General features: G+C 39.7%; 1 protein-coding gene across 2 annotated transcripts in view; it reads right to left on the minus strand.

The window, feature by feature from the left end:
- The window catches only part of Erich3 (glutamate rich 3), a 96,382-nt gene that overhangs the window by 38,923 nt on the left and 40,340 nt on the right, over window positions 1–17,119 (minus strand). The window contains exons 7-9 of one of the 2 annotated variants that reach the window (XM_041650077.1): window positions 15,845–16,063; window positions 9,343–9,523; window positions 4,385–4,571 (exon numbers count right to left, since the gene is read on the minus strand). In XM_041650077.1, coding sequence (XP_041506011.1) covers window positions 4,385–4,571; window positions 9,343–9,523; window positions 15,845–16,063 — 587 coding nt within the window. The remainder of the gene's footprint in view (window positions 1–4,384; window positions 4,572–9,342; window positions 9,524–15,844; window positions 16,064–17,119) is intronic. The other variant, XM_041650086.1, reaches the window with a different exon arrangement.

Raw genomic sequence — 17,119 nt, forward strand, 5'->3', positions numbered from 1 at the left:
AAGACTTTATTAACCTTTCTAGTAGACTGGCAAAGTTACACACCTCATAACTTATGTGTATCATATTCTAATAAAAATTATGAGGAATATTCTCTTTGTGTGTTTATATATTGATTTAAAATGAGGCATTTTATTTTAATATAAAAATCTTGTATGGGAACATAAATTCTTAATTTTAACCATAATAAGAAAACATTTAAAACTCTCATCAGCCAAGAACTACAATATTAAATGTTTTTAAAAAAATATCTTAAAGCCTCAGGAAACATTTTATATATATATATATATATATATATATATATATATATATACACATATATATATAGTAATTTATATATAAATAGAAAGGTACTGTAGGTAGTGATTCAGCAGATAGATAAATAGATGATAGATAGGTAGATAGGTTGATAGATAGATGATGTGTGATTAGTCTTTAAGAAATAAAGCCAGTCCACTGTTGTTCCCTTTAAGTACTGTGGGCGTCTATGCATTTGTTTCAACAGAATTTCCATTATTGATTTTAAGAAGTGCCTTTTGAAGCCCTTCTCTGCAATGTCCTGTGGATTCTCTGGTCGTAAGCTTCTGTTCTTCAAAAACGGAAGCAACCTGTAGAAGTCATGGCAAGTCAAATTTGGTGAGCTACCTAGACATGTTCATATATCGTGTGGAGGGCCCACAGAAGTGGATCTGCTCCACCTGGACTGAAGGTCAGACTTTAAGCCTATTCTTGCTCTTTCAAGGTTATTGACTTAAGGTGTGGCTACAAACAAGACATCCTGACCTAGGGTGTGGTTACTTGGTGTTCTAGGTATTGAGAGGACCCACAGAAGTGGATCCATTTTATATTGACCAAAGGTCAGAGAATTCAAACCTACTCCTGCTCCTTCAAGGATATAACAGGAGGTTTGACCCAGGAAGTGACTGCCTACAGGATGCTTTTGTCTCCAAGCCCAGGTAATTTCTTAAACTGAAGAGTTTACTGAATTTTCAGTCATCTTCAGTCTTCAAGTAGCATGGGAATTGCTCTTAATCAATTTGCCCCCAAAAAAGTAAGAAAGGAATTCTACCACTAAACATGTGAGCACCTCCCTGTGTAATAAAGGCGAGAGGACTGGCTCTCCACTTACAGATCAGGCTGTCAGGCACGAGAGGAGGAGAACCAAGCGTCTCATCCAAATTAAGCATGATAAGAGCTTTTCCCATTGTGATGATGTGTTTAATGTGTGGCTTTCCCCACTAGCACCGTCTTCTGTGCAAACAGCTCCTCCTTGATCGGTGGCAACAGACTCAGCGCCTAAAACCTGCGATTCGTTGTTACTTTGAATGCGCACTGTGGTTGTGTGAAGACTTTGAGACCTCCTGATTGCAAGCTCAGACTTTTTATAGCCCATCTGCCGAAGGGAATTGGACAAAGCGAGTAACATCTGGCTCCTCCATCACCGCCTCCCTCTTTAGCTTCTGAGTGTAATTCAAAGTGTTGGTTATGATGACCGAAGCTCAAATAAATGACTGGAATAGTTGAAGTCACCTCAAGTGGAGCATAAGTCAAGAAAACAGGACTCTAGTCTTGTCCACTTAACCTTGCTCATCTCTGTCACTATGAGGGGACCTTTACCTCAACTGTGACAGGGAGACAGCCAAGGAAGGAGACTACTTCAAGCATTCACGGTTGTCTTTGGAGGGTGTGGTTTTGAAGTTAATTTTAAAAAACCTGTCACTATTCTCTGAGAGCTGTAAGTAAATCACTCTTTAATCTCTTAACTATTTTTTATATTCTTGCAAAGAGCGAGAGAATAAATAGACAGGCCACATGTTAAAACAGAGAATTGCAGAGGAACTAGAAGGCATTGAGTAGAAGAGTGGATGTCAACAGTCACATGTTCCATCTCCCAATTATTACTACACAGAGAATATTCTGTGTATTAGTTCCTTTCCTGTTACTGAGATAGAGAAATACAGTCCATCCAGGAAAGGAGAGACAGTCAGTCAGAAAGCTGACACCTCACATTTCATCCACACAGAAAACACAGGGAAAACAGGAAGTGGAGCCAGGATATAAAACCTCAGAACCCTCCCCCAGTGTCATACTTCCTCCAGGAAGGCTTCATTCCTGAAAGGTTCAATTACCTTCCCAGACAGCAGCACCAACTCTATGTTCAAACACAGGAGCCTAACAGGGGACTTTTCTCACACAAACACCTTGTCTTCATGCAGATAGTTGAGGATAAATTCATTTATTTTCCACAGAGTTCAGTGGGAATCTCTGAAATGACTTGCACACAAACGGGCGTCTGAACTGGAGACAGAACGCCACCCAGTGGGTGCAGAGACCATGCAGATATTACTGCATTGGACCTTGAACTCTCTTAGTCCCTAGATTTTTTTCACACCTATTTTCTTCCCTAAAACCTCCAGCCCCTCCTCAACCTCAAGTGGAAAAAGTATTCTTATTCTAGAAAATGTCAAGAATGGACAGGGCTTCCTAGTTGGGGCTGGCACACACAACATCTAACACCCACTGCACGGGTCTCTCTTCTCCTTTAATCAAGACTGAAAAATTCTGCTTGAACTCTAGATCCCAGTTTCTCAAATCTACCAAAGGATTAAACTCTACTAACTTCCCTCTTTATGTTTCTTCAAGTTTTTTTTTCCATGCACCAATACTATCTATTAACATAAATTCATGCCATGATCTCCTGTTGTGAAAACTAAAAGACCCTTCACACCCTATACAGTCCTGGGAGCCACACAATTACCATTTATTAAAGGAAGATTCCCCACAAGAAGTTTTCTCTAATGTTATTTAACTCATTACACTGGGAGGCCACTGTGATCAAGTTCCCATCCCTGCCTCCTTGCTTGGGTAACTCGTCTCAAAATCACCAATAAGCATCACTGAGTTGACAGTAAGGCTCCTATTGGGATGGAGAATTGAGATTGTCAAACCTAAAAGTATTAAGAAGCATCTATGGTATCAGTGAGACTCACCTTTGTGTATGTGTGAGGACTTTTCTGGAGAGAATTAGCTGAGGGGGAAAGACTTGAAAAGAGGCAGTACCATCCCACAGCCTAAGGTCTGATTTGGCGTCATCATTCATCTCTCTGCTTCCTAACTGTGGGTTCTCCTGCACACTCCTGCTGCTGTACTTCCTTGACCATACTGGCCTTCGCCTCATACCAGGGGCCAAACTAAAACCCTTCTTCCTCCCCCCACCCCCTGCTCTTGTCAGATACTTGTTCACAGCAGTGTGAAAAGCCGGAACACCAGTCTTCACCACACTGATATGTAACCTACCCACATATTTAGTTCCATGAGCCACTGCTTTCTTCAACTATAGAACTTTGTTCAACACCTCCTTTAGAGACTCTAACTTCAGAGTAAACTCAAAGACCTCGGAAGGACTTCAGGACTTCTCAGGACTCAACCGCACTGCTTCTCTGGCCTCTTCCCTCACTATTCCATCCTCTGCTTTGTTCTGATCAACAAGTTGAACACACCAAGAACACTGCTTCCTCTGCCCTCCCCAGAGGGCTTTCAGTTGAGAAGCTATTTGGAGGAAGAGATCTTTCTGATTTCTGCCAAAGGAAGTTACTGGGCTGCTTCTTGATTATGTTACATTGCACAGCACCCTCCCCCAACCTGGTCCTGCTCGCCCCATAAATCCCTTGCCTCATTTTCTTCTTCATGCTTATTTTTATTAGACCTATATTGATCAGATTATTAGTATGTTGTTTTGCCTCCAGGAAAAGGAAGAAGTGTCATGGTTTCGTGAATATATTTTGTCCTAACTTGATATTTAGTCGATTCTTCAGGAATATTTTGAAGAAAAAACAAACTAAAAGAATGCCTCCAAGTATAAGTCCAGACCCAGACAGGCTGTCCAGCATGAAAGTTGATAAAAAAAAAAAAAGAGCAGTCATTACACCTAATACCATATCGAGGACAAGGATATAAAAGTAGGTGACCTAGGAGTGTGGACATGTTTCCAGTAGGCATAGCCTGGAAATTACATACACACAGGCAGATGATAGCACACCACATGGGTATGGGGGGCTTGCCTTGGGCTGTTATCAAGAATAACAAGAAAGAAATGAAGAAAAAGGCCCCTCTCCCTACGCAGGTGTAATTTAAGGCAGTGTGAGGCAAAAAGAGATGAGAAGAGAGACAGAATATAAAATGTGACCATTCTAAACATAATACGTTTAGGAATTACACCTTATAATTTCAAAATCAAGCATTTATGGCTACAGTTGACAATCTTAAACTTGTGTTTTATGATTGTATATAGTGATTCACTTTCTTTAAGAACTGTGTAGAGAAAAGCATCAGCAAAAGGCAACATGGCAAAGCAGTCACTCTTGCCGAGGACATGTGCTTCCATACCTGTAGCAGGGAGATGCCTTCTCCACACTCACAAACCCAAAGTAGCCTCGCTTGCCTCCGAGCCTCGAGCTCCTGCGGTGCTTGTACTCACAACAGGAGCTCAGCCTGTTCACCTGGATCCCATTCAAGAAGAAGGTGAGGCTGAAGGGGAAGCCATGGTGTCGCTTGGAGATAAACTGGAAAGTGTCTGGAAACCAAAAACACACGTTCCTGAGAGCAACTGGCTTCATATCTTGTCTTATAAATCACAGTTTTTCTTTTCAAAAAATATATTGTGCTACAGAACATGCTTTTTATCTGAGAACTTTGTTTTAGTGCTGATGTGACGTCAGGACCTCACGTGTGCTGGAGTGTCACTGTGCTGCCAAGCTCAGCTGGTCAAATGCTTTCTTGTGAGCAGACGAGACCAGCTGAACTCCAGAAACTATTTTTCAACAAAAGCCAAGGGTGGGAGAGCCTGTTTATAATCCCAGTAGCGGGGAGCCAGCCAACTTAACTTGGTGAGCTTCAGGGCAGTGAGGGACCCTGTCTCACAGAAAGGAAGGTGGATGGCGCCAGAGGTGTGGCACCAAGGTCACCTCCTGGCTTCCACACACATTTACAAATACACACATGAGCACACACGCCACAGACCTTCACACGCAAGTATTATATTTCAGCTCCAGCATTAGATATTCTAATTGTGATACCAATTATATTGTTGAGAGTTATTTCAACTCTGAGCTACACTTACTTCTGTTTGCATTTGAGATTCTTTTTCTCCCTACCTTCTTAAAGCATCCTACCAAGAAACTGAGCATTGATGTTTGTAATGCTGTCTTAATCACTCTAGATCTCTACAGCTGTCTATAATAAAGTCCCACTTAAGAGGTGCTCTACAGAATGATTCAGAATGCCAGTTCCAGGGGGGCCCTCAGGGGGTCCCACCCCTCTACCACACATGCATTCCCCACCTTAGCTCTTATTACAACCTGTTAAAATACAGCTGCGCTGGACGTTTTCAAACTTTAATGTGTGGAACCACTATTAAAAGCTGGACAGTCAACCCTTTCCAAAGAGTTTCTCACTCCAAAGGGTTGCAGTAGAGTTGATGACAAATTCTGATATTTTTAAATTGCATTTCTAGCAAGTTCCCGGGTGCTGCTGCTGGAGGCGTCACATCTTGGAGCCCCAGTTCAGATGCCTGCTGTGCAGTGTATTTATAAAACCTGGGATGGCAAGGCTAGTCTACTCATCTTGGTTCCTTCAGATCCAACCACAGTGGCAAAGGAGCCCCCAAATAATGAACTTGTGAGTCATCATTTGAACCTCGTTCCTGCTGAGTTATTGAAAGTGTCTGTGGGTATGTTACTGTGAGCTGTGTAACCTTCCTAAGTCAAATGCTGCCTGTCTTAAAGTGTTAGACCTGAGAAAGTCCCATCCTGTACACCTTAGTATTCGTGATGAGAAATTAAACTAAGAAAAAGGTGAGCATTTGAAAAAGCTAAGACACAATGGCCTCAAAGGTTTACCAGTATCAATGATAAACAGACTCTTCCATCAGAGGCTGGAGGGCAGTTTAACTTCATTGCAGGTGAACCTGTACCACATGCTGCAATCCCTTGTTCTCAGCTGGTTCCTTAGTACTCAAGTGCCCACCAGGAGAAGGTACACTTAAGACAATCCAGGAAGGGCTGGACACACAGCTCAGCAGTCAAGAGCACTTGCTGCTGGTTCAGAGTTCAGAGTCCACATCAATAAGGTAGTTTCCAGCTCCCTGTAACTCCAGCTCCAGGGTATTCAACATCCTCTGGTCTCACTCAGAATCTCCAAAGATGTATACATACACACATGGAGACACAGATATAGACACATAAAATAAAAACAAAACAAATATTCAAGGGAAAATTTAGCGGAAGGACATGGGGACTCAATTGCCAGACATGACAGTCCCTTGCCTTGCCTCCATCCACCCTGATATTAATTATTTGATTATTTCATAGCTTTCAAACTTATTGAACAAGATGTGGTATCCTCTGCCTTTATCTCTGTTGGTTTAGAATTTTATATCATAACATATCGTGACTTCTCCCACCCCTGACTTGGTGGTTTCTTTGTGGAGTACAGAGGAGTGCAGACCAGACAACATGGAGTTAGAGTCCTTATCCTAGTCCTTCACTGATGAACCTGGGGATGACAGGGATTGGAGGTCCCCAGCCTATCCACGTCATAGTACTTGATATTAGAAAGAGCGGTAGAGTGTTTGCAATGCCAAGACGATGTTTGCTGTTCACTGATAGTAGATACCACTGCAGTACTAAAGGAAAAAGTGATACTAAATATGGATGGATAGATAGATGTCAGATACACACATGGAGAGAGAGAGAGAGAGAGAGAGAGAGAGAGAGAGAGAGATTTGTGTATACATAAGACTCCTCTTCCGTATTAATAGATGGATAAATAGATGATACACACAGAGAGAGAGGCAGACAGACAGACAGACAGACAGACAGACTTGGTGTACAGAGATCTCCTTCAAGAATCTATAATTCAGACTCAGAGGAATAATGCACTGGATTATAAAATAAGAGCATCAAATCTTTTCCTTAAAAAATATATCTTTGGAGATAGACCGACAAGATAAAGTGGGTCGCATTTACTTCATGTTAAAATCAGACTTCAAAAGAGAGGACAAAGCATCTGTGTCCTTCTGCCCAGGGCTTCTCTCTCCCCACACTCACTGTCTTCACACCAGTACTCTAAATGGTTAGAGGAAGGAAAACTCCCAGAAGCTTCTGGCCCCTAGAGCCTGACGTCATTTGATGCAGAAGACAACAAACCCTTGGCCTATGATATTTCCACTAATAAGCAGCTATCTCCAAGCAGCTCACAGGGAAGGTCAGAGGTTCCCAAAGACTAGGGCCTTAATTATTAAAAGCAACAGGCCAGACCTTAACAGGGAGCTGTTGGCAATGAGGCTGCCACAGCAGCCGTCCACAGCTATGTTTTCAGGAAGCAGCCTGGGTTAGAGTGGGTTCCACCTATTCCATGAATCCAGTCTACCTGCATCTTCCCTAGGCACAGAGCAGACAAGAGAGCCTAGTGAAAACCAGAGCACGCCACATTTTAATGAGTGAATTATTCCAAAAGTATGAATAAAGACTTTTATTGATTCTCCACAGAAACCTAAGAACCTACTGACATCTCACAGAATCACACACAACTAAGGGCAGTTTCTTGATAGCTCAGAAAAAGCACGCTGGTTTCTGAACCTCATAATAGCTCCATAACAAACCAAATCTTCGGTTTTGAGCAATTCCTGCCCTGGTGATAAGACAAGCTGAGACCAGGGTACAGCATGGACAGAATCAATAACTTAAGTCTTCACTCCATGTTGTCACGTAAAATTATCCAGTGTCGCAAAACAACGACACAGGATCAGTATGTACACAAACAACCGTGCCCAGCAGCACCCTCCCTGCCAGTGTCAAGGCCCACACCCTTGGGCTACCATGTATACTGTTTATTAGATTACCCAGACAAGACTTCGTTTGTACAAGTCACCTTCCCCACCCAACGGTCCTTTATATACATGTTGTTGAATCAAGTGCAGTACAGAAGCTAGGAAACTCTTCTGAGCATAGATACCTAAACATAGACATTCTAACTTTAGATAATAGCTAATTTCATCAGTTCTCCCAAATTAATACCCAAACATCATATTTTTAAGGAATAATTGTGTCAAAGCTGCTTGAGTTAAGAGAAGGAAGGATGTATGACTGTGCCCCAATTTATGCCAAGCTCCCTGGAATTCACAACCTTCTCTCTATAAAAAGGTTGGTACTTCGGCTATTGAGGCCAACTGAGGTATCACCGACTCATAAAACCCACCCAAGCCAGCCAGAGCTAGGCAGAAACCCTGCAAGAGCTACTCCAGCTCAGAGAACCTTTTTCTTCCTCATCTGCAGTGATGGGAATGAACTCTGAAATGGACTACACAACACCAGAGCAAATTCTGACAATTTTGACAAATTTGTAAAAAATAGTAACAGCAAACTGAGAGCCATGTTTCATTTTAAATTAACTGAAAACAACATTCTAGTGTCTTGTTTATTTGGGAGGCTTAAAACGTGATTCCGAACTATGTCACTGTATTTATAGCTTCAAACGTTTGCATCTGTTTTCCTTCGAAGCACTCCTTTTGATAGGTGAAAGAAATTTAAAAGGAAAGAGAATTATAAGTGTACCGAAGTCCTTTCCCAGCTCCTCAGTCTGTTTCAAGATTTTTTTATATGGTTGTGAAAACTAGCAATGCTTTCTGAAGAGAATTTCCTATGCAAGCAAGAACTGAGCTCGGTTTTGTAAGCATTCTGCCTCTCATGGCTGCCCTACTAAGCTAACTATTCAAGGAAAGACCACAGTGCATGGGAATATGTGTTAATAAAAGCATCTTATTCTGACGAGTATGGACTTAGAAACAAAGGATTTTTTTAATACTAAAAAAAGCATTTAGAAAAATTTGACATCAAGTTATTTAGGTATGACTCATCACGGAGTCTATTAATTTGTAATTCTGCCCCCATGTATTCTAAAGAACAGATTTGCAACCTGTAATTTTTTCTTATGAAAACCTATAATGTCATTCACTGTAGCAAATCAAATAGTTAACTCGTAATTTTGTAGACAACATATTCCTGAAACATTTTAGTGATCATATATATCTCTGTCCCAAAATTGATCTGTTACCAGGTTAAACAACTCCAAATTCCTTCTCCTACAATCTGCAGGAGTAATTGCTGCTAAGTTTCAATCAAGGAGCTGTGAATCTAGATTGACTTTTAGGCAGCTGTTGGTTTCTAATTCCCTGGATATGCATAATTTCACAAAGAGGTTGAAATCATTTCGATATTATGTCAACAGCAGTTTATCTGGAACATCAACCCAACCACTTCTTTTTTAAAATTCACATTGATTTGTACCTTTCTCCAGCAGTTTGCCTTTGTAGATACAAAGGTTCTCTCCTCCACAGTGCTGTTGGTAAATCTTGATTTCATCTCGAAAGTCTGTGTCCTCATAAGATAGGTGCACATTTTTCCCAAAATAGATCATTGTGATAACTGCATTGCTGTGCGGTGCTGCTTTGTAAATCCTCCCTGGGTTCTATGACAGAAAAATGCAGACGTAGTGACTGCAGGTCTTCCCATGGGACTCCTATTCCCACACGACTTTATAATATGAAGAACAGAGATATGTAATTCCAAGCACCCCATAAGAAAATATTTATAAAGGGTCATTGCATACAAAGCGTAAGAATAAAAAATGTCACATAATAAATTCCCCTCAAGGACTTTAGCATACAGATTAGTGAATTTTGTAAATGATAGGGATATGATCAAATTCTGTTATTTTCTGCTTTAAGTTCTCTCTCTCTCCCTCTTCTCTCTCTCTCTCCCTTTCATTTCCTCTCTTCCTCTGTTAGAAAGTACTTTTGACTCTTTCAGCTACTTTTCAAATAAAAATTCAAACAAATGGATGGAATAAATATTAATGTTCTGTTTTGAGTTGATATTGATCAAGACACAATGACGATTTTTGACGTGATCACTTCATCTTTACAAGTGAGCAAAGACAATAGACCTTTGTCTTGGTTCATTCTGAGAGGTGCCTGGACCTTCAGGGGTCCTTATAAGAAAGTTGAGTATGTATGTCAAGTGCCTGGGATTATCATGTAGAAGTCTAATTGGTTTCTCTGTTGAAGAAAACAGCTGACCATTTACAGTTAATCTCAAGGAATGGGAGAAAATAAATTTCAATCACTTTTGAGTTTGATGATTGCAACAACAATTCAGCTTGCTGTGCTGTTTAAAGATGATATTAATGAGTTCTGTGATCATGGATCATTTATTTAACCTGATTTGCTTCATCTCCAAAGTTAAGCAATTGTGAGTCTTTTTCAGGCTTATTGCATATATGGTATGTTAAACATTATATTCTAAGGGCTCACTAAATAATAAATGTCGTTAGCATTGGCACTAAATATAAAATTTTATATTTTGTTAAAAGTTCACAGAGCTCATATAAAAGAACAGACAATTAAATGAAGGAAAAACAGTAGTCAGTTTGAAGATAAGTTTATTTCCAGAGGAAATGATAGTATCATGAAATTGAGGGTCAGCTGAAGTAGTAACTCAGGCTGGCTTGGAAGGGGCGGGAGAGAGAACTGGAAGATGGGCAGAACTGAGATGTTCTCCATTAGTGGATGAAGAAACATGATTTCTTACTATGATGCCTTTGTATCTCAGGCACTGACCTGGAGAAGGTATGTGCAAATTGTTAAACCCTGGGAGAAGACGGCGCTGTCAGAACAGAGAAGGAAATATCGAGGCTGAAGTCACAGTGATGCTCAGATTGGGGGTGAGAACAAAATCAAGTCACAGGTGTGAGAGAGAACAAGGTAAGAGAAATGAACCTGGCAAGGCGTGTCTGGAAGGGGAGAAGCAAAGCTTTCAGGAAAGGGGTAGGTACAGCACGAGGAATGTTACCAAAGAAATGTCTCAATACCAAACGTGGTGGGCTAAACTCATTAATGGGGCAGATATCCAAATCGAATTAAACACAAACCATTGCCCACTATATTGAAAACAGACTACATTAAAAGCCCAGGATTTATACCTAAAATTCCAAAATGCTAAAAGCATATATATATATATATATATATATATATATATATATGAATAATTGTGAGTGCAGGAAATCCAACCAGTGTTCTCTACCGGAGGAGTAAGTTCTCTTAACCACTGAGGCACTTCTCCAACCCCAAATAAAGTATTTTATAAAAGGATGGCCAATGAACACACAAGAACAGAATAAATATGGCATCAGAACAAAAATCTCAATAGAATGTGTGGAAAATTAAAAAGATTTCCCCCAGCCAGAAAGGCATCAGTACAAGGAAGCAGAAGCAGGGAAGAAATGCTGATGATTAGAATCCTAGAGGGTAGACTGGATAGTTCTATCCTTAGCAGAGAAAATTCCCAAAAGGAAAAACATAGGTGCACATGCTTTTGTGTTTCAATGTCAGCATGCATGTGTGTGTGTGCGTGCGATCATGTGTGTGTATGACTGTATGTGTGTGCATACATGTGTGTAAGTGTGATTATCACCACACAAAAAATTCACCATACATCAGCAGAACAAAAGAAGATGAATAAAATGAGGGTGCCAGTGCAGAAAATGAAAGCAGAATTCCATGAGATACAATCAGGGAAGAAAGCCAACCTGAAACAATGTCAGAAATGAAAAGCTTAATAATACACACAAAACACATCAAAACCTCAGGGGGAAAATCACCAATAGGATAGACTGTGTAGAAACAGAGTATCAGGCCTAGAGGGCAAAGGAGAGGAACTGGATCAGACAATTACGATGAATAATAAGTTTTAAAATATATACAAAGAACAATGGAGGGATCTGGAAGACTAGTAGATGATAGATTGATAGATGATAGATAGATAGATAGATAGATAGATAGATAGATAGATAGATAGATAGATAGATGATAGATAGATAATGATAGATAGATAAATGATAGATAGATGATAGATAGATAGATAGATAGATAGATAGATAGATAGATAGATAATAGATAGATAGATGATAGATATGTAGATAGATAAGTGATAGATATTTATATAGATAGATGATACATAGATGATAGATAGATGATAGATAGATAGATAGATAGATAGATAGATAGATAGATAGATAGAGATATTTAACTCCTTGCTTTTATCTTTTATAGGTGACCAAATATCATAATCATTATTTTTATCATATAATATGTACACCAGTTCCTAATTTGAGAAAGTTTAGCTAGCTAAAATTTCAGCTGTCATCTGAGTTGAAATCCAATGCTAATACAGAGATAAACATTTCCAAGTCCTCTACTCTGTTCTAGCTAAAATAAAATGGCTGAGTGAAAACAGTTCTAAAGTAGAGTCAGCTATTTCTCTACATCCTCAGTGATGTGCAGTTTTATCTCAGAGCTCTAATTCTAACACATTAATATAAACATGCATCCAGATTCCTAAGACGCTTGCACCTGAGGTCTCATGTTTGTACATACACCCAGCAGTCCCATGGTCTGGAACTACCTCTGCAGTTGTGAATCAAAGGTTATCAGTGCGCACTGCAGAAGTAAGATTGCGAGGGAGTGTAGCCCATAAAATTGTGAGCATTCTGAGTCTTCCTGGATAATAATTCGCATGTGTGATGGGGATGTACCAAAGGCTAAGTTAGGACTAAACATACAGGAAAAGAAGAAAAAAAACTAATTTTCATATTTTCAGATTGTGAAAATGGTAAAACAAATTATAATACCAATTGTATAGAAAGTATTTTCAAACTTAAGAAAAAGAGATTAGCACCTGTATATAGACATTAAGAATTTAATAAACTCTGAGAAGAAACTCGCTGTGAAATAGTATAGTTAAAATATAAAGAGCACAGAATAAAGACTGACTATTGGAAACTGCCAGAAAGACCAAGTCAACGTCAACCAGAATCATTGTTCATTATTCAGCACAAACTTTTAAAGCCATAAGGGCCCGAAAAGAATATTCCACAATCTGAAATACCACAATTGTCAACTTAGATTATTCTACCCACCACAACTATCTAATACATCTGAAGGATAAATAAAAATTTTCTATGATAAAAAGAAACTAAAGGATTTCTAATCACTAAGCTAGCTCTATACAAAATAGTTTGGTTTAGAAATGAGGAAAACCACACAAGGGGTCCCTAAGAACTAATAATAATACAGAACAATTGCTTATCAAGTGAGGTCTTCCTACAACCAACAAAATAACAGATATTAATATACATATCTCAATAGCAACTCTGTAAATTAATTGGCCTCAATTCCCCAGTAAGAAGGCACTTCATACCCAATAAAGAATGTTCTGCAAGGGAAGATATCATTGTAACTATGTATGTACAAAACACAGGCATGTTCAACTTCATTAAATAATACCAAATGATGTAAAACCAATTAACAATCCCAACACAGTAATAATATTTCCCAATACCTCACTCTCAACAGTAGACAGGTCATATAAAGAGAGAAACATTGGAGTTCAATGACATCACAAATCCAAAGGACCTACAAGAAATCTATAGAACATTCTGCTCAAGCACTGAATAATAGACATTCTTCTCAGCAATCCATGAAAACGTTCTCCACAATTGGCCACATACTGGGGTTCACAGAAAGTCTCAACAAACATAGGAAAATTAGAATAGCATATTCTATTAGACCACAGTGGAACAAAGCTAGATACCATCAGCACTGTAAACCACAGATGGTACGTGGAACACTCAAACACACAGAGACTAAACACACACTACTGGATGATTATCAGGTTACTGAAGAAATTAAAAAGGAAATAAAATTTTTAGAGTCAAGGAAAATACAAAATACCAAAAATCTATCAGACACACTTGAGACAATCTTTAAAAAATCATTTGGAGTGGGGATACATACCTTTAATCCCAGCACACAAAGACAGAGGTAAGTGGGTCTTTGTGAGTTCAAGGCCAGCCTGGTCTACAATTCAAGTTCCAGAACAGCTAGTGCTATTACACAGAGAAATTCTGTCTTGAATAATTAATTAATTAATTAGCTAAAATTCAGTAGTGTTGGTATTCACATCTGCTCACACAGTCGTGATAGTGTTGGAGCACACCAGCTCACACAGTTGTGATAGTGTTGGAGCACACACCAGCTCACAGAGTTGTGATAGTGTTGGAGCACACCAGCTCATACAGTCGTGATAATGTTGGAGCACACATCCACTCACACAGTCATGATAGTGTTGGAGCACACACCAGCTCACAGAGTCGTGATAGTGTTGGAGCACACACCAGCTCACAGAGTCATGATAGTGTTGGAGCACACACCAGCTCACAGAGTTGTGATAGTGTTGGAGCACACCAGCTCACACAGTCGTGATAGTGTTGGAGCACACCAGCTCACAGAGTTGTGATAGTGTTGGAGCACACATCCACTCACACAGTCAGGATAGTGTTGAGCACACATCCGCTCACATAGTCGTGATAGTGTTGGAGCACACCAGCCCACAGAGTTGTGGTTGCCTGCACAAGCCAATCACTGCTCCAGCATGGGTTGGGATGAGTGTCTGAGTTCCCACAAACCCCAACTTAGGAGGTTTTTACAGTTGGTGGTGGTGGGGAGGTGTAGTCACTTTTATTTGGGTATGCAGCCACTGATAGGTTACACACACACCCAGTAGCTCCACAATAATTTATAAATGATCAGCACTGATGGCCCCAGGGAGATTAATAATAATAATAGTAATAGACATGAAGTTGTATGCAGAGTCAGTTGGTATGCTTGAGTGTCCGTTGGAGAGAGGTAGTTGGGAGCATGTAACATAAAATATGCTAAGTATGAAATTTTCAAAGAATAAATATTTAAAATGTAAAAGAAAAGAGAAAACCTGTCTAAGGTGCAGTCCACATAGAAAGGACTTGATAACGCTGTGTAAAAAGCAGAGACGCTGTGCCAAGAAGGCCAAAGACACAATCTACGGAGAACAGTATCAGTCAGAGATGAGGCAGGCAGGGCGAAGGAGTCTTCACAGATGACAGAAAAGGCTTTGCCAGAGACAGAACCAGGAAGAGAGAGAGAACTGTAGAAACTAAATTGAAAGGAGGAGATTTGAAACTGCAAGGAAAAGAAGTCCTGGCCTTTTGAGAAGGTTAGAAGGAGGGCAGCAGCTGAGAGTGGAAAGGGATGCTGGAGACAAGACTGGCTTAGGAGCGCCGATGCAGGGGGTGGATGCGTCTGGGTACTTCACCACTTGATGTTCACTCTGGAAAATGTCCATCCCACTATCTGCTAAGAGTCACGGAGATTCCATGTAATTAATTTGTGTGTTTACCAAATGAAAAAGAAGAGGTCCTTTACTCTCGTACAAGACTGGAGCTGTCTAAAGTTCATCTAAGCCTACAAACATGTGCTGTGCCAAGGCTTTGAGGAAATGTGGGACAAAGCCCAGCATTTTCAAAGAACCCTGAAAAAAAAACTGTAGGCAATATTCACTAATTTGCAATAAACTATTAAAAGTAAAATTTGATAATATTTATTATACTCTCCAGCTATGCCTAAATCCATGAATTAAATGTTAATTAATTAAGGGGGAAAAGTTGGAGTCAGTCAAACTGAATCTGGCCACAAGACTTCATGAGGGTTCTCTTATCAGTGATGATGCTAAACTCGCTTTTCGGCTGAACTACCCAGATGTTTCCTTTAACTCACTCATGCACTTACAAAAATATTGTATTTTTTTATGCAATGCAGTTTTGTCCTTGATTCTAGAAAATTCTTCTACTACAGACCTCAGCTGGTGTGACCTCATCGGTGTTACAGTAATAAAAGAACATTTGAGCCATAATCACCCTGGTGCAGAGGGGCTCTAAGCCATTGGGAGCGGTGATGGGACGCAGCCTCTTTCTCCTCCAAGGCTCGAACCTGTTCTCCCTGATGATCTTTCCTGCGTGGGGCTGGGGTGTCGGGGGTACAGGTATCTGGTAAATGTTAATGTCTGGAAGTTGGTAGGAATCCAGCCTCTGGGAATTGTCCATGGAGATCCTGAACTTCATCATCGCCTTCTTGCCCTGCAATCACAGACCACGATGTAAGACCCAGGGACACACAAGTAGCCTGGGTGATTGACAGTGCCCACAAACCCAGCTGAAAACGGTAGACCAACCCCAATACACATTTGCATCTATTGAAATCACACTCTGCGTCCATTGCAAATTCCACAAGCACATGTTTTTATCCTTGTGGAAATGGGGTTCAATAGAAGATGTGGGACACCACTCAAGGGAGAGTTCATTGAGTAATCTGCACACGAGGAGGGATGCAGGGCTGGACTCTGGGGTACAGCTGGCCCGTCCACTGAGAGATAGGAAGTACTGCCCTCACACCCTGGCCTCACACATCCCCGGGTTTGAACACCAGCTTATAGACTATTGGAATTACTTCAAATATAATGAAAGACAAACAAAAATATTCACCAAATGTCAAAGAGAATACTCTTTGACCCAGAAATCCTGCAAACAGGAATAAACCCCATATCAGATTTACTATTAATATTAAGTGTAAGTATGAATACTGTGCTGTAAATGTGCATTTGGGCACACACATATGTGTGTGTGTTAAGTATGTGTGTCCACACATATATATAAATTCAGCTCAGTCATTCTAAAAACCCATATATAGGCAAATTGTTAAACTTCGTTTGTTTTTTTAATTAGAGTATATATTTCTCACTAAATAGTATGGAAACATGAGAATATTTATGCACAGTATAATGTAACATTTCTTTTAAGTGATTTTTTACATAGATTTTTATTTAAAAAGTAAGAACAAATGAAAAATTTTAAACATTAATTTATCCTTGTGGGATATATCTTTATGTTGCTGAGGGTTTAATCAAAATGCCTCTCCTCAATCATTTAAAAACTTTAAAAATAAAACCAATAATCTTTACCAAACAGACATGAGTCCAAACATTTTTACAAATTGGTTATATCATGTATCTGATGTACATTTTCAAACTTTAAGGAATCTTTAGATATTTTTATCCATTTTGCACCAATGTTTAAGAAGCATTTCTACTGACACACTATAAATTTGCAGCACATTTATATTTTCCACATTTATAT

Source organism: Microtus oregoni, unplaced genomic scaffold (assembly GCF_018167655.1).
Source record: "Microtus oregoni isolate MIOR12 unplaced genomic scaffold, Mior012 000000F_ref0000247, whole genome shotgun sequence".
Classification (NCBI taxonomy): domain Eukaryota; kingdom Metazoa; phylum Chordata; class Mammalia; order Rodentia; family Cricetidae; genus Microtus; species Microtus oregoni.